The sequence below is a fragment of the Trichosurus vulpecula genome, chromosome 7, assembly GCF_011100635.1.
Source record: "Trichosurus vulpecula isolate mTriVul1 chromosome 7, mTriVul1.pri, whole genome shotgun sequence".
NCBI lineage: Eukaryota > Metazoa > Chordata > Mammalia > Diprotodontia > Phalangeridae > Trichosurus > Trichosurus vulpecula.
Window position 1 is genome coordinate 110,906,111 of NC_050579.1, and position 22,632 is coordinate 110,928,742.

A 22,632-nucleotide genomic window follows, 5' to 3' on the forward strand; every position below is an offset into this window, starting at 1 on the left:
GCCATTTCTTCCTCCAGCGGATGAAGGCGATCAGAGGTTACAGTGACTTACCCAAAGGTCACACAGCTAGTGTCTGAAGTTGGATTTGAACTCCAGATCTTCCTGACTCCAGGTCCAGTGCTCTATCCGATGAGTCGAGATATCTAGCTGCCCAGGTAGCGGTGACACAAAATTTTTTAACGTTTTCAAAGTGCTTTACCTATGGTAAGTAGGGGCTATTACTATCATCATCTTTTTACAAAGGAAAAAAACTGAGGCAGATGTAGGTTAAATGAATTGTCTGGGGTCACACAGTAAGTATCTGATATAGGATTTGAACTCAGGTATAGCCTGGTTCCAAGTCCAGCACTTTATCCACTCCACCAACCAGGTGCCTACATGCCTTACTTCCCCTACTTACACTAGGCACTGCAAGAACAAGGCCTTATCTTATTCACTATACTCTCCAGAAGGTCCTGCATAAAAGAAGTCCTCAAAGAATGAAAACACTCAAAAACCATAGACATTTCTAAATGCTGTAGGACCGAAAGGACCCTACCACACACTCTGCTGTATTCGCCTACCATACAAAAACACTATAAAGCAAGTATTAAGTGAATCCAACCTCAAACTCTGGGAGGATTGCTGCCATTTTCATATAGGGTAAACTGAGGCACAGGGAAAGTAGAATGCTCAAATTGATAAGAATAAAGTAAGGATCTAGAAAGATCACAGGTCACTTGATTCCCAAGCTGGTATCATTACTGTAGTCAAGCCGAATCTTTCTTAGACAGATGGACACATACACACATGAAGCAATAAATATACAGGGTGACTGTATCTAATAAATGATTAAAGCCATTTAGTTATTCAGGTAACTATCAACATTTCAAACTGGCTAATACCCACTTCAGAGCTCTTCCTAACACATTTCTTGTCTAGTGTAGACAGAAAGTACAAATGTATTCTTTTCTATTCTGCTAACTTGAGAATCAATGTATATCATGGACACAGGCCTAAAAAAGTTCAATGTCTTTGGTTTGTGCTCATTTTCTTAAATAAGAACCTTAAGGTTGTACTAATGACAGACAAAAGCTATAAGACATTTATAAGGCATTTCATGGCCTCTGACAATTGAATCTTTTTCCCATGAAAACTGAGACAATGCAGAAGCCATTTTTTTCTTCTGTTCCTAATTATTCACATACACAGAACAAAAACCACAGTAGTTTGAGGCTTTTCAATTCTAGATGCTTTACACACACACACACACACACACACACACACACACACACACAGAACAAAAACCACAGTAGTTTGAGGCTTTTCAATTCTAGATGCTTTACACACACACACACACACACACACACACACACACACACACACACACACACACACACGATGTAGGAGAGTAAAGAAGAAAAGGCTGCCTAACTTAACTATCAAAGTTGTTATCCCCCGGAAAGGACTAGATCCCTAGGAAGTCTCTCCTGATCAAGCCCAGATTAAAGGATTAATGAATACTTAAATACATTAGAAGAAGCTTGAATACAGAATCACCAGCACAAAGTTAAAATTATAGACCTTAAAAAGGTTTAATATGGAATGCAAAACTTTTGAATATATACATTTAAAAAACCCAAACACTGTCAAACAAGGAAAGTGGCCCCTTCTGTGAATAATGGTAGTTATAATGCCTAAATCAATGGAATAAACTACCAGAATATCCTTCAAGAAAAAAAAGGCTATACATAAAAACTGTTAGCAAAGTCAGGGCTGTAAAGTTTTCTTCTGTAGTAGTAATCTTAATAAAATAATTCAACCTGGAAGTCTTTCCAAACATGAAAGAACTGTCTTCTTATTTAAAAAAAAAAAAAGGAATAAAAAACCAAGCATAAACATTTTGACACTGTTTAAAGAAGACAAGCTTTGAACACATGTTCTAGACCCAAGGCATGGAACAATTTATATAAGTTCCATTTCCAACCAAGAAATTCAGGCACCCAAGGATACCACCATTTCAAAGAACCATCCATAGGAAAAGTTCCAATACAGCAGTTCATCTGGAATCCAGTCTCAGTTTAAGTCTTGAAAGGTATAAAGTCAGCCATCATTTTACACCAAAAAAAGCAGTACGGGAAACATTAACAGCACTGGGATTTACTCTCTGCCCTCAAAGTGTCCTGGTCCAGCTTTATTTTGTCCACGTCATCTTCATTAGGAAAATTTTTATGGTTTGCAAGAATATTCTCCACCAAGAATCGAACTGCTTCATCTATATTGATATTATCCTGAAATGAAGAAAAATAAAATCAATGTTGTATCTTCCAAAGAGTACTAAAGCTCTTCAGGAGACTCAGAGAAATGATTTTAAGAACAGGATTTGATGCATCCTAGGAAATTTTCCTTGTTTTAAACATTTCTTAAGTACCTGATTACTACAGAGAATACCTAGCTCTGTTCCCTTAAGGAAGAAACCAAGTTTTATTAAGACATGATCCTGCCATCATGGAATTTACAGTTTAAAAGAAGAATAAAACACACACACACATACACACATACTATACATATATATGTATATACACACACACTATATATGTATATATATATATATATGTATATATATATATATATAAACACATATATACTCCTTTAATAGTAAAATGCATTTTATCACTGGCCCCAAACACTCATTACATTTTCCCATTCATGTTATTCTGGGACCTTTAGGACAATCTTCCTTTTTCCAGCTTTCCCAGTTCAAATATTACCTATGTGTCTTGAAGTCCTTGAGAGAGGCAATGTGGTATGGAAGAAAGGCATGTGACATAGAGACAAAGCTTGCATTCATATCTTACATCTTCTGCTTCCTCTTTGCATAACTTAATAAATTACTTTTAACTCTCAGTTTGCAACCAGAAAAGAAATACTTCCCATTTCAAGAAGCCTCTGCTGCATTGTAGATCAATCATTAACAACCCTACCATACCAGGTACCTCTGGAGATCTTGTTTTCTGAGGTTTACTCTGTTTTGCAACAATAGTTTGTAAATTCTTGACCTTCCCGGGCCCCCCAACCCTCTTATTTTCCTTAGTACTTCTGTGCCCCTGACTCTTGCTTCATGGTGGGCTTGAATGATGGCTGAAATTCTTGAGTTCTCCACAAATACTCTAATATTCATTGAAATGTACTTTTTAAAGAGCTAAAACTTTGACGTCTTTGGAATAACAGCTATTCTTATGGTAAAAACATAACAAAAAAAAAGCCCTAAACAAAATTTAGCAATGAATTAACAGAAGACTAACTAAAGATTGAGCAAACAAGCCCAGTCTGGTTTCATCTGGTCAAGATCAGATGTTCCAAGTCATTGGTAGGAGCTCATGAATATGAATGAGTGTTGATATCACAAAATGAAACCATGTCAAACTATAGTCTGTCCCAATTAAATTCACACACTACTGTAGCTCTTAAACTCTATGATCTGAAAGAAATCAACATCACACTCTTACTAGTCTTGTTTCAGTCGTGTCCAACTGTCTGTGACCCTATTTCGGAGGTTTTCTTGGCAAAGATACTGGAGAGGTTTGCCATTTCCTTCTCCAGCTCATTTGACGGTTGAGGAGACTGAGACAAACAAGGTTAAAGTCATACAGCTAGTAAGCGTCTGAGGTCAGATTTGAACGCAGCAAGATGAGTCTTCCTGACTCCAGGCCTGGCACCCTCTCTAGCCACTGCACCACTTGGCTGCCCACTCCCCTAAGAGAGTTCAGACAAATGTTTGATTGTGAGGCAGGCCCCTTTTGCCCCAAACATTGAGTATATGATGTGAGCCGGTGGTGATAATATTTCCAATGGTCTCTTCACTGAAGCACATAATGAGTTCTACACACAGTCGCTTATTTTTTCCCCTTAGTACTGATTGTTGTTTTGCGGTATCATGCACAAATTAGTTAATTTTGAACAGGATGATACCTGTGGAGCTTTGTTAAAAAACATCCTAAGGAACCAGCAGCTATCACAACATTCTCCTCCGTGATTTATAAGTTGTCATTAGATACACAATGGGTAGTATAGAACAGTCGTGATGCTTTTCATCCTGAGGCACCTCTCACAGCATCAGCACCAATTTTTACTCATTCCTTCAGTTTCAAGGAAGTGGATAGTTTTGACTTAGGTAATATGCTTGGAAAACATGCTTTCAAAATGTTTAATTCAATGCAATCATGTGTTGCCTCTGCAATAACATATACCTCATATTAAATCTGGAATTTCAAACACCTATTACCTTCACAGAGTAAAAACGAATTTCTAAAGGCAATTATTCGCGAACTTCCCATCCTAAAGAAATCATTCATCGATAATGAATTTCTACAACCGATGTAATAATATCCTTTTAACTAGCTTCCAAGATGGACAATGGATACTCCTCTTTTCTATGTTTTCCACCACTGAAGTTTCAGGAGAAATGAAGACTAAATTCCTCACACTTATGTTTGGGCCCAGTGATTCTATTAATCAAGTCTCTATTCAGAAAAGGAACTGAAATCTATGGAGATGAATTATTTTATTATAGCCTTACCACCTAAAATTGGTCAATAAAACCATTCTGCAGCACGTGCTGAGCAGAATAGATCTCCTTTACTCCACTTGTTAGAACAGTGGGTTTTATGAAAGCATCATACATATTTGTGAGTTTACAGAATCTCAGAAAGCAAAGGGACCCCAAAGGCTATCTAGGCAAATCTATACCTAAAAAAGTATTCTCTCTACAAGCCATCTGGCTTCTGCTTCTGAATAGCTCTAATAGTTTCTAAAATTTTATTTTTAATATTCATTTTCAAAAAAAATTTGAGTTCTAAATTCTCTCTTCCTCCCACCCCCACCCATTGAGAAGACAAGCAATACAATATCGGTTAGACATGTGAAGTCATGCAAAATATTTTTCGATAATAGCCCTACTGCAAAAAGATGAAAATAAAAAGCAAGAAACATAAAGAAAGTGGAAAAAGTAGGCTTCAATCTGCACTCAGAGTTCATCAGTTCTCTTTCCTTGACAGCCCCATGAAGGTCCAGGCTCTCACCTTTGCAGACGTTTCAAACCATCCTGTAAAGCCATTTTCTTTGCAGAACTGGTCCATCTGAGAAGGGCTATGGCCACTGTCCTTGTTCTGATCACATTTATTGGCTAGGAGAACCGTAGGGATCGGGACACCATTTGGAAGCTGTACCTTACTGTCCAAATCATTTTTCCATTTGAGGACTGCCTCAAACGTAGACCCTCTTGAGATATCAAAGACCACAAAAGCGCCCACGGCTTCTTTGTAGTATACTCTTGTCATGTTGCCAAACCGTTCTTGACCTGAAAATACATTTACAAGAAAGACTCTTCAGGATGAACAAAAAATAAATCCACGAATCAAATGTCTGTTTTTTTTTTTAAGATATTCAAATCAAACAAACATTTATGGAGTATCTCATATACCCAAGGCTTTGTTCTAGGCACATCAAAATAAAAATTGAAACAATCCTTGCCTTTTAAGAAGCCTATATTCTCCTGGGAGGATAAAAACATGTACATAGATAAGAAATGCTAGGTACTCTGAAAAGGAAGAGAGCAGTAATAACTGCCGGGGAATGGAAGGGTGGGTGGTGATAGAATGTGGAGCTCAGGAAGGCTGGGAAGAAAATTGAGCAAAGACTTCCACAGGAGGCAGCACCTGGGCCCTGAATTCCTACGGATTCTAAGAGGCATGGGACTCATTCTAGTCATGGGAAACTGTCCGTGAAGCAAAGAGTTAGATGGAGGTGGGAAATAAGGATGCCAGGAGTAGGCAACAGCAGACTAGTCAGGCTAGAATGTACAGTAGGGGAAACAGATAATGCCTACTGTGTGCCTGACACCGTGCTAAACACTTTACAGATATCTCATCTGATCCTCACAACAACCCTGCAAAGTAGGTGCTATCATTATTCTTATTTTATAGGTTAAAGGTTAAATGACTTGTCCAGGGTCATACAACTAGTAAGTGTCTGACATCAAAATTTAATTCAGGCCCAGCATTCTATCTACTGAACCAGCTGGTTGCCTCAGTAAGTAAAGGGGAATAATACAAAATAAGTTTGCAAAGGTAGGTAAAAGCCAGATTGATGACACTTTTGGATGATAGGCTGAGTTGATATTTTATACTAGATAGCCATTAAAAAGATTTCCCCCATTGGAACATAAGCTTCTCAGGGTCAGGGATGAATTCAGTTGTGTCTCTGTATCTCCTGCACAGTGCCTACCACATAGTATCAATCAATGAATCAGATTTATCAAGCACCTATAAGAGCCTGACCCTGTGCTAAGTGAGGGCAAAACAAAAAGAGGCTAAAGACAATCCCTACCCTCAAGGGGTTTACAATCTAATGGGGGAGAAAAACATGCAAACAGTGTATTCAAAGCAAGCTGTAAATAGGAGAAATAGGAAATAATTAATAGAGGGAAGGCACTGGAATTAAGAGGGGTTGGGGAAGGTTTCATGTAGAAGACAGGATTTTAAAGAAGCCTAGGGAAGCTAGATAGCACAGAATGCTAGGCCTAGAGTCAGGAAGACTCATCTTTCTGAGTTCAAATCTGGGCTCAGACACTTACTAGCTCTGTGACCCTGGGCAAGTCACTCAACCCTGTTTGCCTCAGTTTCCTCATCTGTAAAATGAGCTGGAGAAGGAAATGGCAAACCACTCCAATATCTGCCAAGAAAACCCCAAATGGGGTCATGAGGAGTGGGACACGACTGAAAAACAACTGAATAACAACTCAGACCTACCATACCACATACTGTACTTAAATATATATTTGTGATTCCATAAGCACTGGTGGTACAGCAGATAGAACATTGGGCCTTAAGTCAGGAAGACCCGAGTTTGAATCCTGCCTCAGACACTTACTAACCATATGATAAGTCACTTAACTGCTGCATGCCTCAGTTTCCTTAAATGTAAAATGGGAATTAAAATAACAACCCTTACCTCCTAGGTTTGTTGTGAGGATAAAAGCATATATGCATATGTACACATACACAAATATAAAATAAATGTTAGGTGCTGTAGGTGCCATCCCTAATCCCTTCTAGCTATCTAATCTAATCTGAGCACATGGAACCAGAAGATTCAAATCATACACGCCCTACACAATGCTGGGGACGACTGCAAAGGAGAACTGCCTTTTCTGAGATTAAGAGGCAAGAGGACCAGGAGCTCCAATAACAGCACCGAATGGATGTTTCAGAAAGATGATAAAAGTAAGAGAATGATAAAGCTTGCCAGAAGATTAGAGAAGGAAATTGTGAAAGGAAAAAAAAGATAAGATTTCTCCCCTTCTACCCCATATTCTTTAGTCATCGTCCCTTCTCATCTCGGCCCAGGCCTCCTGAGGTTTTGTGTATTTGGTTTTCTTATGGCATAGCTGCTCTTTTACTGTAGAAGTTGAGGTGAAAAGCATATATTAGGGAGCTATATTTGCATTTCAAAGTGATTCACTGCAGAGTCTCTTTAAGCAGTAAGAGTCTGTCATACAGTAAAAAAAAAAGCATTACCCAGAGGGGCAAAAGTTCTGTAGCACCTACAGCATAATAAACAAAGACCTCGATTTTTTTAAACAGTGCTTTGAATATCTTTCCTATCAATTACCTCACATGATCTTTACTCTGAGATAAAGAGTGGTCTTCTTTTAGAGGAAAGGAAAGTTAAGTTACCCAAGTCACTTAACTGGTAGTAAGATCATAGTTTGAGCCCAGGGTAACTCTCAACCAAGTGATTTCTCTAGTGGCAGTGCCAAGAGTTCTGGGACCTGGAATCTGGAAAATGTAAATTCAAATCTTGCCTCAGACATTACTAGCTGTATTAGTTACCCTGGTCAAGTCTCTTAACATTTGCATGCCTCAGTTTTCTCAACTGTAAAATGCAAATAAGAACCCCTGTCTCTCAAATGAGATGAAATTTGTAAGCTCAGGGCCTGGCACAAAGTAGGCTGTCAATAAATGTTTGTTTTCTTCCTTCTCTATTAGAGAATGTTATCTTATGGATTTAAACTTAATGCCAATACTGTGCATGGTCTAAATCTGGGGTCCTTAACCTGGGGTCTATGACCTTGTTTTTAAAAAATATTTTCATAACTGCATTTATTATAATTGGTTTCCTTTGTGATCCTACTTATTTAAGAACTGTAATCCTATGTATTTATGCACTTACAATTATTCTCAGAAGAAGTCCACAGACTTCAGACTGCCAAAAGGGTCCATGATACAAAAAAAGGTAAGAACCACTGGTCTAAAACACACTGTCCACAGGGCCTTAGGAAAATATTGCCTTCAAAAACTTAAAAGTATCAAAGCAGCTCAGATTCCTTAACAATCATCCAGGCGAACTGGCTATCAAGCGTTACATCTTTAACTGAACATCTGGATCTCAGTGCCACACATTTTATAAATTAAGCAGGCTAGGACAATAAACAGGTGTTGAAGATGATGGAAGAGCAAGACCAATGCAAAATTAAGATGTGAATAAAGGGGCAGCTGGGTGGTGAAATGAACAGAGCACTGGCCCTATCATCAGGAGGATCTGAGTTCAAATTCAGCCTCAGACCAAATTACAGATTAGTTGTGTGACCCTAGGCAAATCACTTAACCCTGACTGCCTTAAAACAAAACAAAGCAAAAGGATAATAAAGCTTGACCCTGGGCTGTTAGCAATTTCAAAATTCATAAATGCTCCAAATTTATAAACCTCTACATAACTTTAATACTCTTAAAAGTATTTCATAGTGCAATAGGAGAAAAGGGGGAAAATACCGATCAAGCTAAGATGGCTGATTACCTTGACAAGTCCCTCCTTCCAGGATCATTTGAAGCTCTGCTTGCCACAGTCAGAGCCAAACCTATTACAGTAACTGGTCAAATATGTCTAATCCCGATACATGAGTATGGTCTCATTTTCATGTTCATATTTTATTACTAACTTAAATCTGGGCAACCAACTGTTTAGTGTGTGATTTCTCTACATATGCTGACATTTAAAAACGGTGGCATCATTCCATTTTCCATTAACATTTAATATGCACCCACAGTGTATGCGGAGCTTGACACAGAACACAGCCCTCAGATCAAAAGCAACTTGACTGCTTCGCAAAGATGGTCTTGTTGGTATTCACTTCCATTCTCTTTTGAAAAGGCCCTCCCTACTAGCTTCATTATTGGGCTTTATTTTGGAACCTCTATCAAAGAAAAGAATGAGACTTAAACTTGCCTCGCTGAGACACCATGTAAAAATATTAGCTATACAAAAGATTCACCTTTGGTTTAGCCATTTAATTTGAGAGAGACACGATAAAAGAATCTAGGGAAAAGGGATAAACATGGAGCACAGAAGGTATCCAAAGCTATTAAGGCTATATTCATTGACTACCCTCTCATACCTTTAGTAAATCACATAATCAGCCTTCATACAGAGGCTTTTAAACAGATTATCGAAGCCATACAACCATCACCTAATAAGGGTAAAATACTGTTTTAGGTAATGGCAGAGAAAGAAAGATAATTATGATATAGGTCCTGCCTTCATTGAGCTTACTGGTTATGTCATGCACGGTTAAAAAAAGATGACATGGTAGGCACGAAACACCACGAAAAGTAAGAGGATGGGAAGAAGATTTTGGACTGAGATTATAAATTGGTTCCTGAAGGATGTAGGAGTTAAATTCAGCTTTGAAGGATGGGTAGGATTTGGAACAGCATGAAGGGGGGAAAACCTATAAACAGTTGACAGTATGGGAGAAAAGGTTAGATTTTTAGTTGGAGAGTAAAGCCCATATAGAAGTGGTTAGTGAGAGAAATTTGAAAAATCTAGGTGGCATGTGGACCTAGTGTTAGGAAGAACTGAGTTCAAATCTTGCCTCAGACAGGTAGGTACTAACTGTGTGACTCTTATGGAAGTCACTTAATCTCCATGTGCCTCAGTTTCCTCATCTGTAAAATGGGTGGTAATGAGAGACTCTACTAGGGTGGTGGCAGTTGGGATTGAAAAGCTGAGATACTGGGAGGTGGAATGGAAGAGAATTTAGAAACGTTTATACTTGATACTCTCATATTCACTGGCAAAGTGGTTATAGAGAATGCAACTTTATTATCAGTTATGAATGATTAACATTAGAGTCAGCAACTGGTTACCAGTTTAATAAGTGGCAATAATTTTTCTAAATGTATGTCTTCAAAAATATGCCTTCTTAAAATTAAATTGCTACACTTTCTTTTGATATTTTAGAGGTGAGATAGCCAAGGCAGAGAGAGAATAAGTTATACCATGGTCAGTAGCAGAGCCAGGATTTATACTTTGTCCTCTGAGTCCAAGCTCAGCTTTCCTGACAATAAAATACCCTATATACCTATAGCTCCTCAGTCTGCACTTGGGGGTTAGATAAAAAAGTCTTTACGTAACTATCAATGGCTGTCACCACCACTCTGCCTCCCCCTGCTCCCCAATTCTCTTTTCTAGACTCTACTTTCCTCAGTTCTTTAAAAATATCCACCGATCATTAGCAAATCAGTTACTTTAGAACAGTTCACAAGTGAAAGCAAATGGTTTCATTGATACGGTTGGTGTTTTCATTAAAGGATGATTTTGAGTCTGGTAGATATTGCTTAGTATATTTAGTAAAAATAGGCAACCATTGAGAGTAATTTTCCTAGTGTTTCCTCTAATCATTTATTCCTCTAATCATTAACCTCTGATAGCTCCCTATTGCCTAATGAATAAAGAGTAAACTCCTAATTTTAGACCTCCAGAATCCTGCTCCAACCCATCTATCCAACCTTGACCAATGCTACTCCCCTTCATACATTCTGTATTCCCCCCAGCCTGGACTACTTTCTGTCCTGAGTCTCAACCAAACATCTCCTAATCTCTGCTCAAGTCATTCCCCACAGCTAGAATAGACCATTAATAACTAGAATACTACTGACCTGGGGCTGTTGAAGTCCCTTCTTTGCTTTAAAACTCAGATTGGATCCCACCTAATTAAACACATCTTTACATTTAAAAAATTCACTATCTCTTTAATAATGTTGTAGAATACTGCCAGGGATTGAAGTCTAGCTCACTGGTTTATAGTTTGATTCCATTTCAGGAATTCCATTCCATTTTAGGCACATGGGGACATTTGTCATTGTCTAGTCCTATGGTATTTGTCCGATTCTCCATGATCTTTTTTTAAATTTGTGATTCAATTTTATTTTCCGTTCTGAATTCTTTCCCTCCCCCATTCACTGAGGCAGCAAGAAAAATAAAACTCATTACAATGTGTATAGCACATTTCAGCATGTGTCCTCTGGAACACATTTCCTTAACATTATTTCTTCTCCATCTCAAAACAAAGGGGTGCTTTCTCCCCTCAAATTTCCCAGCACTTTGCCTGGACCCATCTTCTGTACGTTGCTCTCCCTGGGATCGATTACTGGTGTATGGATCCCTACTCCCCTATTAGACTATAAACTTTGAAAGCACAGACTGTATTTTGCCTTTCCTTGTAATCCATCAGGGCATAGCACAGTCCTTGTACGTAATGCTTAAAAAATTCCACTGAGTTAAGCAGGGCACTCTGACTGACAGCAGCACCAGGTAAAAGATGGTGGGCATAAAATGTCCCAACCTCTGTGAGTCTGGGGAAAAGGGAGGGAGGGAGCTACTGTTTCCTGGAGTGGGATTCCCATCCTGGCTGTGCTATTACCTGCGGCCTTAATCTTTTTGGGTGAGTTTCCTCATCTATGAAATGAAAGGTTTGGACTAAACCACCAAGATCCCTTCCAGGCCTACGAACTTATTTCAATTAAGTCCAAGATGACATTTATACAAATAGAATTTATAAACTCTGCCATAAAGGCATTGTGTGTGGGGGGGTGGTGTGTGTGTGTGTGAAATGCACATATGTACTGCACAAGGTGTCAGAGAAGTTGAAGGTTAGAACCGTACAGCAAACAGCTAATATGGTACAGATTTGATAACTAATGCCTTGTTGAGAAGAGGATGGTAGAGTCAACTGGCAAAAAGTAATCTTTTAATATGGATTATGTTTGAAGTAGAGCAATTTTCACCATGAATTATAGATGCTGATTGTTTGTTTTCAGTGGTAATCCCCTTAGAATACAGAAATAGAGAGCGGTGGACTTGAGTCAGAAGACCAGAATTTGGATTCTGCTTCAGACACTATTCCAGTCTCAGGTTCTTCATCTGTAAAAGGCAGATAAATTATAGCACTGGACTCGCAGGGTTATTGTAAAGATCAAATTGGGGGCAGGGGGAGGAGAGGAAAGGGAAGAAATAAGCATTAATACAGAGCCTACTATGTGCCAGGCATTGTGCTACGGTGCCTTACAATGATTCTCACAACTCTGTAAGGTGGGTGCTGTTACGATTCCCATCTTATAGCTGAGGAAACTGAGACAGTGGTTAAGTGACTTGCCCAGGGTCACACAACTACTACATACCTGAGGCCACATTTGAATTTAAGTCTTCCTGATCGCAGGCCCAGCATTCTAACTACTGTACTACCTAGAAAAGGAATGCACTTAGGCAGACCCAGGAGTTTCTAAGTCAGTAATCAAGAGGCTTTAATAAAAAATGATAATAGCTAACATTTATGTACCACCTACTGTGTGCTGGGCACTGGGCTAAGTGCTTCACAAAGATTATCACATATCACATTGATCCTTACAACCACCTTGGGAGGTAGATGCTATTATGAGCCTCATTTTACAGGTGAGGAAACTGAGACTAACAGAGATAATCTGACTTGCCCGGATCACCCAGGTAGTAAGTGTCTGAAGTTGGATTTGAACTCATGTCTTCCTAAAAACGGGCCCAATTTATATCTACTGTGCCACCTAGAAAAGGAAGGCACTTGAGCAGAATTGGGAGTACCTGAGCCAGGAATCAAGAACTTGTAGTCCTACTTCCAACTCAAGTGCCAAATAGTTTCTCTCCAAAGGTGGAGGGAGGGGGGAGGCTTATGGCGCAAGAAAGACTGACTTTTCTAAACAAAAGCTAACAGTAACGCATCTGCTATGCTCTATTTCATCAAAACAGGCTAAGAGCTATAGTTTAAAAGAAAAAAAGTCAAAGGAAAGGAGGAAAGAGGTATTTGTACTAAATTCAGATTATCTAGCCAGTTTAAAAAAAACATTTATTAAGCACCTACTATGTACCAGGCAACATGCTAAGTGCTGGGGACACAAAGAAAGGTAAAAAGATAGTCCCTGCTCTCAAGATGCTCACAGTCCAACGGGAAGGCAACATGCAAATAACCACATACAAACAAGCTACAAATAGGATAAACAGGAAATAATCACTGGAGGGAAGGCCCCAGAATCAAGGGAGGTTGGGAAAGGTTTCCTGTATATAGAAGGTAAGATTTTAGCTGGGATCTGAAGGAAGTCAGGGAAGCCAAAAGATAGAGATGAGGAAGGTGAGAGCTTTCCAGACATGGCAGGTGAAAATGCCTAGAGTGGAAAGATAGACTGTCTTATGTTAAAAGTAAGGAGGCTGGTGTCACTGGACAGAAAAATAAGTAACTCACCCAAAGACCCTTATACTTCATTATGCATTCTTAGAGGCAGGTTGACTAGTGTTTGAACTTAAATACTTTTATTGTGATTCAGTTCTATTGGACCATATGATTTAGAGCTAGATCTAGTCTACCTTGCTTATTTCACAGATAAGTAAACTGAGGCCCAGAAGAGAAGTGATTTTCCCAAGGTCATAGGAAAAACTGCCTGCCTAATGGAGGACTGGCAGGTGGAGAGATGATGTAAGCTGTACACATGCTTGTTCCATAGCTAAGCAGGCCAAGGAACCAAATGCTATCCACAGCAGGAAACCCCTAAATTTTCTATTTCAGACTTTAATTACGAAGCCTATTTTTGTAAACTTAGAGCTTCTGCCTAGGTTACAGGCCACTGCCAAATGAAACTTGTTTGGATGCCACCAGAACAGCACAGGGTCACGACCAACAAATCTACTTTCACAGCATCAACTATTCTGTGGACAACTTTCCAATCTCTCCACGTCCATGAAGCCTAGTCCTGAACCTCCAAATGCCAAGAGGATATCAAATGTCTCATCAGCTCAAAATTAACGCAATAGAAACAGCAATCTACCCTCCCTCCCCTCTCTACTTATGAAAGAAGTATGCTTAGGATAAGACATAAAAGACAGTCCTTCTCTTCTGGGAACCTACATTCTACTAAAGGGAGACCACACAAAGAGGAAAGTGCAAAGAGGAAACTGCTTTGTTGTGGTTCAGTCATTTTTCAGGACCCCTTTTAGGGTTTTCTTGGCAAAGATACTTTTTAAAATTTCCTTCTCCAGGCTCATTTTACAGATGAGGAAACTGAGACAAACAGGGCTAAGTGACTTACTCAGGGTCACAGTAAGTGTCTGAGGCCAGATCTGAACTCAGGACGATGATTCTTCATAACTCCAGGTCTGACATTCTATCCACTCCGCCATCTAGCTGTCCAAGTATTTGCTAGGAAAGGGTGAAGTCACAGTGCAATCAAATGATGCAGAAGAAAGGGCAGTGCTGATCTGATTCTGTTCCCAGGTTGATCAATCCGTGACCACAGCAAGGGGAAGGGACAGGGTGAAGGGGAGAAAAGATGGCAGTTTCATGGCAACCTGGTATGGAGATGGTTTGAGTAAGAGCTACAGATCTGCGTGGGAGTGAGGGGACACATCAGGAGAGCCAGTGTTACAACAGAAGGTACTCACAGTATTACTGTCCACGACTAATGTTCTGTCTTGAAGTCTGATTCATCTTTATTTCTCCCTCCATATCTAGTCACCAATTCTCTCTTTACGATGACTTTTTCATCCACTCCTTTCTTTCTATTGCTGCTAGTCCATTTTCCCCATCTTTACATCATACCCAGATTTACTTTTCAATGGCTTCCTAACCAGCCTCAGTCTCTTTTCCAAACTGTCCTACTTATATATAGCATGGGGATTAGCTTCCCCAAAACTGCTTTCATTATAATCAGTCTCCTGCTTGAAAGCCTTGAATGGCTTCCTATTACCTAAAGGGTCTCTAGATCCTGATCCATACTACTTCTTCGTTACTCAAAAGAGCCTTTGGTTCTAGCTTGGCAGGCCTAGTCATTTGTTATCTTTAGCGGACTCACACCTCCAAGTCCCCATGCATTGTTTCACTTCTAGCCTTCCATCCAAGAATGCCTTCCTACTCCTCTCCAACAAGGTACTACCAATCTTCTAAGGCCCAATTCAAGTCTAACAGCTTCCCCAAAGCCTCCCACTGATCTTGGTGTCCAGTGTTCTTCCTCTCCTCTATACAGCACACCTGCTGTTCTTCATTTTTGGTTTTGCCACTTTACTCATTTTTTACTACCTAATAATCACCAAAATTTCAAAATGAGGGTGATATAGTTTGCTAGAAACAAACAGTTGCACATGCTCACTAGGCCTCATTTAGCTGTTTCTGAGAACATTTCAAAAAATCTCATATTATTTAACTTCTTACTCATAAGGCAGAGCAATATAGCATCATAAAAGAAGGGTATAAGGCTGGAAACAAAAGACGACTTGAATGCTGGCTTGCTTATGAGTTCGGTGGAATGGTCCAGCCTCTTAATCATCCTGGTCTTTTGTTTTCTCTTCTGTAAGACAGATTTATACTCATACTATCTATTCTGACAAAATCTGTAAGAATCAAGCAAGAAATTGCTCTAACTGTAGGTGTCCCTCAGGGTTCTGTCCTGGGCCCTCTTTTCTCTTCTCTCTCTATATTATTCCACTTGGCGATCTCATCTGCTCCCACTGATGTAATGACCACCTCTACTCTGATGATTTTCAGATCTACTTATCTTGCCTTAACCTCTCTGCTGGACTCCAATCTCACATCTCCAACTGCCTTTCAGACATCTCCAACTGGAAGTCCAGCAGACATCTTAAACTTGGTTATGTCCAAAATGAAACTCATCATCCTTCCCTTTAAATTTTACCCCCCTTCCTACTTTCTCTATTATTGTAGAGGGCAACCCCATCCTCTGAGGCCCTCAGGCCCACAACCTCAACTCCTCATTATTTCTCACCCTCCATATCCAAGCCATTGCCAAGGCCTGCCAATATTATCTTGGCAATATCTCTTGACTATGCTCCCTTCTCTCCTCTGACACTCTGGTGCACACCCTCATCACTTCAAATTATGTCAGTACCAGCTTGTGGGTCTGCTTGCCTCAAGTCTCTCCCTACTGCAATCCATTCTCCATTCAGCCACCAAAATGATTTTCCTAAAGCACAGGTCCAACCATGTCATTCCCCTACTCAGTAAACTCCAATGGTTCCCTTTTGTCTCTAGGATAAAATACAAAATGCTCTGTTTGGCATTCAAAGCCCTTCATAACCTAGTTCTCCCCTTCCTTTCCAGCCTTGTTATATTTTACAATCTGGACTCCTTGCTGTCTCACAAACACTCCCCTCCATCTCCCAACTGCTGGCATTTTCACTGGCTGTCCCCAATGCCTGGAATGCTCTCCCTCTTCCATTCCAACTACTGACTTTCCTGGCTTCCTTTAAGTCCCAACTAAAACCCCACCTTCTACAGAAAGCCTTCCCCAACTCTTCTTAATTTAAGTACCTTTCCATCTCTAGTTATTTCCTATTTATCTTGTATATAGATTGTCCGTGTTTGTTTGCTTGTGGTCTGCCCAATTAGAGTGTGAGTAGCTTAAAGGCCTGGCATGGATTGTCTTTTGCCTCCTTTAATAACCCCAGTACTTAGCACAGGGCCTGGCACATAGTAGGCAATGAATAAAAGTTGATTGAGAATGCATGTAGCCAAAACAGTGCTGTACGAATGTCAGATGTCATAACAGATACTCAGGGTCTATTTTTGCAGAAGCATAAGCATAGATAGTTGTAATTGACCTTCAAATTCTAGTCCAAACACTCTTATTTTATAAATTTGGAAACAGCCTCATAATTGCTAAGTGATTTACCCAAGGTCAGAGAGCTGGTTAAGTGGCAGATCCTAACTCCTAATTCAGATTTTCTGGTACTGTACTCTGTGCAACAGTGTGAGCTAGGTGCCATAAAGAATACAACGAAGAATGTGGCATGGGACTCACCCTCAAAAAGTTTACTATCTAGATGTGTATTTCGTCAAGGTTCAGTGATCATAGTCTCTTCCAACTTCATAGACGGTCTTGGAGAGTTGCAAAGGTCCATAAATAAGTCACTCATAAAACATTTGACAACAGTCCTCTCCAAACTTGGGTAGGCTGATCCTCAAACACACACTGTATCACACCAAGCCTACTCTTACTAACCCTTTGTGCTTGGTAGAACTGGCCAGAGTTAATGTTATGAGCCATAACCTTGATGAACCCAGGGCCACCTCATTCCATGAAAAGGTATGGAAATAAGACCTTAAGGTACTACTGCACTGTTTCAGTTTAGTCTTCTATTCAAGAATGCCTACCTACTCCTCTCCAACCAAGTACTACCAATCTTCTAAGGCCCAACTCAAGTCTAACATCTTCTCCAAAGCCTCCCACTGATCATGGCAGCCAGTGTCCTTCCTCTCCTCTCCTCCATGAAGTGGTATGGAAATAGGACATAAGAGGGCGTTGCATTGTTTCACGTCTAGTCCAGTCTAGTTTCACTCCTCACAAGATAGACAGGTGGTAAAGGCTAGCTTTGGAATCAGGATGACCAGAGTTCAAATCCTGTCTCAGACAGTCACTTTGGGCAAGTTACAGTCTGTTTTCTCACCTGCAAAATGGGGATAATCATAGCACCTACCTCACAGAATTGTTGTGAGGATCAAATGAAATTACATCTGTAAAGCATTTTGCAAACCTTAAAGCACTATATGCACTATTATTGTGTAAGTACTAAGTACTGAAATATAATTAGCTATGCATAAGAACACCTGAGTTCTGACTCTGTTACTTTGAGCGTGCACTTTGTCTAGGTTAACCTTTCCCAAGCTCAATTTAGCCATAAAACATTCTGGGGCTTTAAACAAAATGTTGGAAACCTAGAGAATTACTCTAAGTCTAAAAGGGAACTGGGGAGGGGGGGAGTAGAAGGGAGGAGAACGGAGGTTGCTTTGGAAAATATTGGCACAAAATATGAAAATAGGTTTAAGTTTTCTCTCCATTTGCAAAGGGGGGGGCAAGACAATGGAGGAGGCTACCTGTGTGTTTCAAATTCACATGACTTACATTTGCACACCATGAAGCCAAAGCTGGGCCAATATTTTGTTAATAACACTGATTACAGTAAAATGCCAGGGCAGGAAGGGACAGAGTAAGCCACGATTCAGTTGTAATGGCAGTACAAGCTGAATCAGAAGGCTGGAGGAAAGGAGACCAGTTAAGGAGGCTATTTTAGGTACAAGGTAATGAAAGCCTCCCCATACTTCGCTCACTGTAAGAACTGAGAAGGATAAACACGAAGGACAGAAGGAGTGACGATGTATTGGTTTTTTGTTGTTTTTTTTTTTTAACTATCTCCCACAGTTCTATGTATTGCTGGAAAAAAATACATATCATCTTTCAAGTCTAACATAGAAGTTGGCAAACTATGGTCCACGGTCCAAAATATGGCCCACCACCTGTTTTTGAACATTTTAAAATAAAACGTACTGAATTCTATTGCATTGTAAAAACCATTCTTAGCCCATAGGCATATTAAACAAAAATAGGTGGCAGGCCATATTCTGGGCCTACAGTTTGCTAACCCTTAATCTGACACACAGTAACTTCAACTGTAAAGATATCATTTCAAGTGTACAGTATACTGTTGTTGGAGAAGGGCCTCACTTAAATCCAACTCATGCATGAGTCAAGACACCACCCTATGAGGTCATTAGCCCTCTTCTAAAATGAAGGACAAACAACAACAACTCTGAGTAAATACTATCTGAATAAAGAGACTTCTGCAAAGGTAGGGGCAAGACGATGGAGGCGGCTACCTTTATGTTTCAAATTCACATGACTTATAGTGCACACCATGAAGCCAAAGCTGAGCCAATATTTTGTTAACACCACTGAGTACAGTAAAGTTCTTTCTCCTTAAGTAATTTTGGGAACAGGGATAAGCAAAAGGATAACTCGTGGTTTTGTTATTTGTTTCTTCCTCCTGTGGCCCTCATACATAAAAAAGAACTGAAATCTCCAAAGCCAGACCGCTCTAGGAGAGCCCTGGCTCACAGTACCTAGCTAAGTTACTGTATCAATTTGAGTCAAACATGGACATAGTCTGAGAAACCGGATAGATGTGCTAGCAGAACTATAATTACTCATAATGAAAAGGAAAGGGGCACCGGACAGACCCCCAAATCCATAGAGATGACCAATTCAAGTCAACTCCAGCGTCTTTGAGCACAAGCAAGACAGGTTGGAGATCACCGAGACAGAATGAATGCCCAATGAATTTTGACAGTTTGTCTTCCAGTGAATATGTACTCATTATATTTAACAGCCATGTGACAAAAAGAACCTACTTCTGCTCCAACTTTCAAGTACTTTTGATTTCAACTCATTTAACCCAAATGAGAAGTAGGTCATGTGTTAAGTAGGTCTCAAACAATTCAGTTATTAAGTAATTTTTAATCTAAATGATTACAAAGTTATAACCAGCTATCACGGTGCTACACAAATCATCAGTATATCACTAGAGTGATAGTTTTAATCTTATTATGAGATCTGGAGAAAGGCAGATGTAGGGGGGAAAAAGAATAAAATCTAGCTTTTTCTGAAGGTTAATAACCTGCCAGTTTCAATAGCTTGAGCTGGGCAATACATCCCAAAGAAAGATATTTTTATCCCCAGAAGCAGGGGAGCAAAGATTTTTTTTTTTAGTGTCTCATATTCCCAAGGGGTCAAGCTCATGAACAAATGACTTATCTCACACTGAAGTTGGATGAGAAGAAGGGGTTTTTGCTTAACTGAATCTACATCAGTAGAAGAAAGACCTATTATGCCAAGGGCAGATACCTATTGGGTGTTGAGCACTGTGTGCAAATATTTAGTTAATACGTGCTCCCTGACCATATAGAACTTACAATCCATCAGGCAGGAGAATGTGACACATGTAGTTAACCATGATATACAACATTACACTATAGGTACAAAAAAGGGGAGCTAATGAGTGGGGTATAAAGGCCATTTCCAATCTAAGGGGAATGGGGGAAGATGGAAAATCAGAGAGATTCTGAAAAGAGGCAGCATTTGAGCTGGGTAGAAGGAATTCAACAGGCCAAACTGGGGTAAGGAAAACATTTCAACTATACGGAATAACATGAGAAAAGGCAAGGAGGTAGGCGAGGAGGAAGGAAACATGCTTTTATTAAGCTCCTACTACCATCTGTTGGGCACTGTGCTAAACACTTTATAAATGCTATCTCACTTAATCCTTATACCAACCTGAGAAGGTAAAGTTGCTATTATTATCCCCATTTTACAGATGAGTTGTTGTCGTTGGTCCTTCATTCTCAAAGTGGACCAAAGGCATTACAAGGGTGATGTCTAGATTTGCACGTGAACTGGATTTAAGTGAGGCAGAGCTAAGCAAAGTCATCAGCTTCGCTCTTTCAAGTCATCAGAGTTGAGTGGCAAGACAAAAGTCAAGAACACTAGTGATGGTCCAGGATGTAGTGGGTGACCCTGGCCTTTTAAAATTAAGGTCTTTCCCAATTCTCAATCTGTCTGAAGCAATGCCCATTCAATGACAAAGGACTAGATAAGAACTGAGACAAAAATAGGGTATACAGAACACAAAAGTGAATAATCAGAAATAAAACAAGATATAAACAGCAGACTTTTTGGTTAGTTTTTTTTTCTTTTCTTTGTTTCTATTCTTTATTATTAAGGATGACTCTCTTGGGGAGAAGGGAAAGAGATGTACTTGGGAAACAGAGGCCATATAAAAACAGCAACAAAATTCTTTTTTTTTTTTAAGAGAAAGCTAGAAAGTTAAGCTGATACTAAATTATAGAGGGCAGTGACGATTTGATAAAGGAGTTTGTATTTATTAGGCAATAGGGAGGCAACCATGGCCAAATCTATGCAGAAAGAGGATTAGTCTGAGAAAGGTTAGGATGGGATAGAAAAAGGAAACCCTAATGAGATAGACTCCATAAAGCGAATGGCAGTGGGAATCAAGGCGGCCAAGGATGCATGTGAAAGATACTACAGAAATGTCATCAGCAGAAACTGTTAATTATTGGATATCATAGGTAAGAGATAGGAAAGTGTCGGAGATAAGCTAAAGGCATACAGATTTGGTAATATCTGGGTAGAGGTGATATACAAAGCCATCAGAGTGAAATTGATGGTGCCAAGAGAAAAGAATGGTGCTAAAGAGTCAAAAAGGATGGAGGTGGGGGACCAAAGGAAAGAGGAACAATAGTTCAAGTGATAAGAGAATGGGAGAATCTAGTTCAAATCCTGCATCAGATGCTTGGTGACCCTGGACACATCACTTCACTTTTATCAGTCTCAATTTCCTCATCTGCAAATGGGAACAAGAGATAGCTGGGAAGATTCATCTTTCTCAGTTCAAATCTAGTCTCAGACACTTACTAGCTGTGTGACCTTGGGCAATAACCTTGTCTGCTTCAGTTTCCTCATCTGTAAAATGAGTGCTGGAGAAGGAAATGGCAAACCACTCTATCATCATTGCCAAAAAAAAACTCTAAATGGGGTTGTGAAGAGTCAGACACAACTGAAAATGACTAAAAAAAGTTATTATTTCACAAGAGAAGAAAGAATATCTAAAAAAAAGGGGTGGTTGATTAATGTAAGGACGATGAGGACTGGTGAGGGGAGGAGGGAAGGCCATTAGATTTGATAGATTAGAAGTTGTTTGGTGAGCTCTGCCATGTTGGCTGATTTAGAGAGAGAGAGAAAAAGCTATCACGAAAGGTGCTGAAAAGATAAGAGATGATGAGGAAGTACAGTCAGACAACTTTTCCCCTCAAAAATTGCCAATGAGAGAAGAGGGAGACAAGGTTGTAACTGGACAGGAAAAGAGGCCAAAGGACTTTTTAAAACAGGATTTGAGAGAACTACACATGCTGACAGACAGATGGAAAAGGAACCAGTGGATAAAAATGAGGTGACTAACAGAATGAGGCAGGAAGACAGGAAATCAATGGCACAGACAAAAGGAACTTTAGATAAAGTAGTGAAGATGTTGGGGGAGCAGCTAGGGAGTGCAGTGGATAGAGCACTGGGCTTGGAACCAGGAAGACTCATCCTTCCAGAGTTCAAACCTGGCCTCAGACACTTACTAGGTATGTGACCCAGGACAAGTCACTTAACCCTGTTTGCTTTAGTTTTCTCATCTATAAAATGAGCTGGAGAAGGAAATGGCAAACCATTCCAGTACCTCTGCCAAGAAAACCCCAATCAGGGTCATGAAGAGTGGAACATGACCAAAATGACACAAGAAGAAATGATGATGTTGAGAAGTTTTAAAGCCCAGGGAGGGGAGATGAAAGCATCAAATTATCTGCTGTGAGTGTGGGGGTCAAGGGTTACAGCTGGGGACTACAAGAGAGAGGAAAAGACAGGGACCAGTTATTTGTAGAGACTAAGA

General features: G+C 39.8%; 1 protein-coding gene across 1 annotated transcript in view; it reads right to left on the reverse strand.

Annotated features, from left to right (window-relative positions):
• Positions 1 to 1,558: 1,558 nt before the first annotated feature.
• RAB32 (RAB32, member RAS oncogene family) overlaps positions 1,559 to 22,632 on the reverse strand; it is a 42,171-nt gene continuing 21,097 nt past the window's right edge. Inside the window, exons 2-3 of the mRNA XM_036765841.1 lie at positions 5,061 to 5,338; positions 1,559 to 2,270 (exon numbers count right to left, since the gene is read on the reverse strand). Coding sequence (XP_036621736.1) covers positions 2,124 to 2,270; positions 5,061 to 5,338 — 425 coding nt within the window. The 3' untranslated portion in view covers positions 1,559 to 2,123. The remainder of the gene's footprint in view (positions 2,271 to 5,060; positions 5,339 to 22,632) is intronic.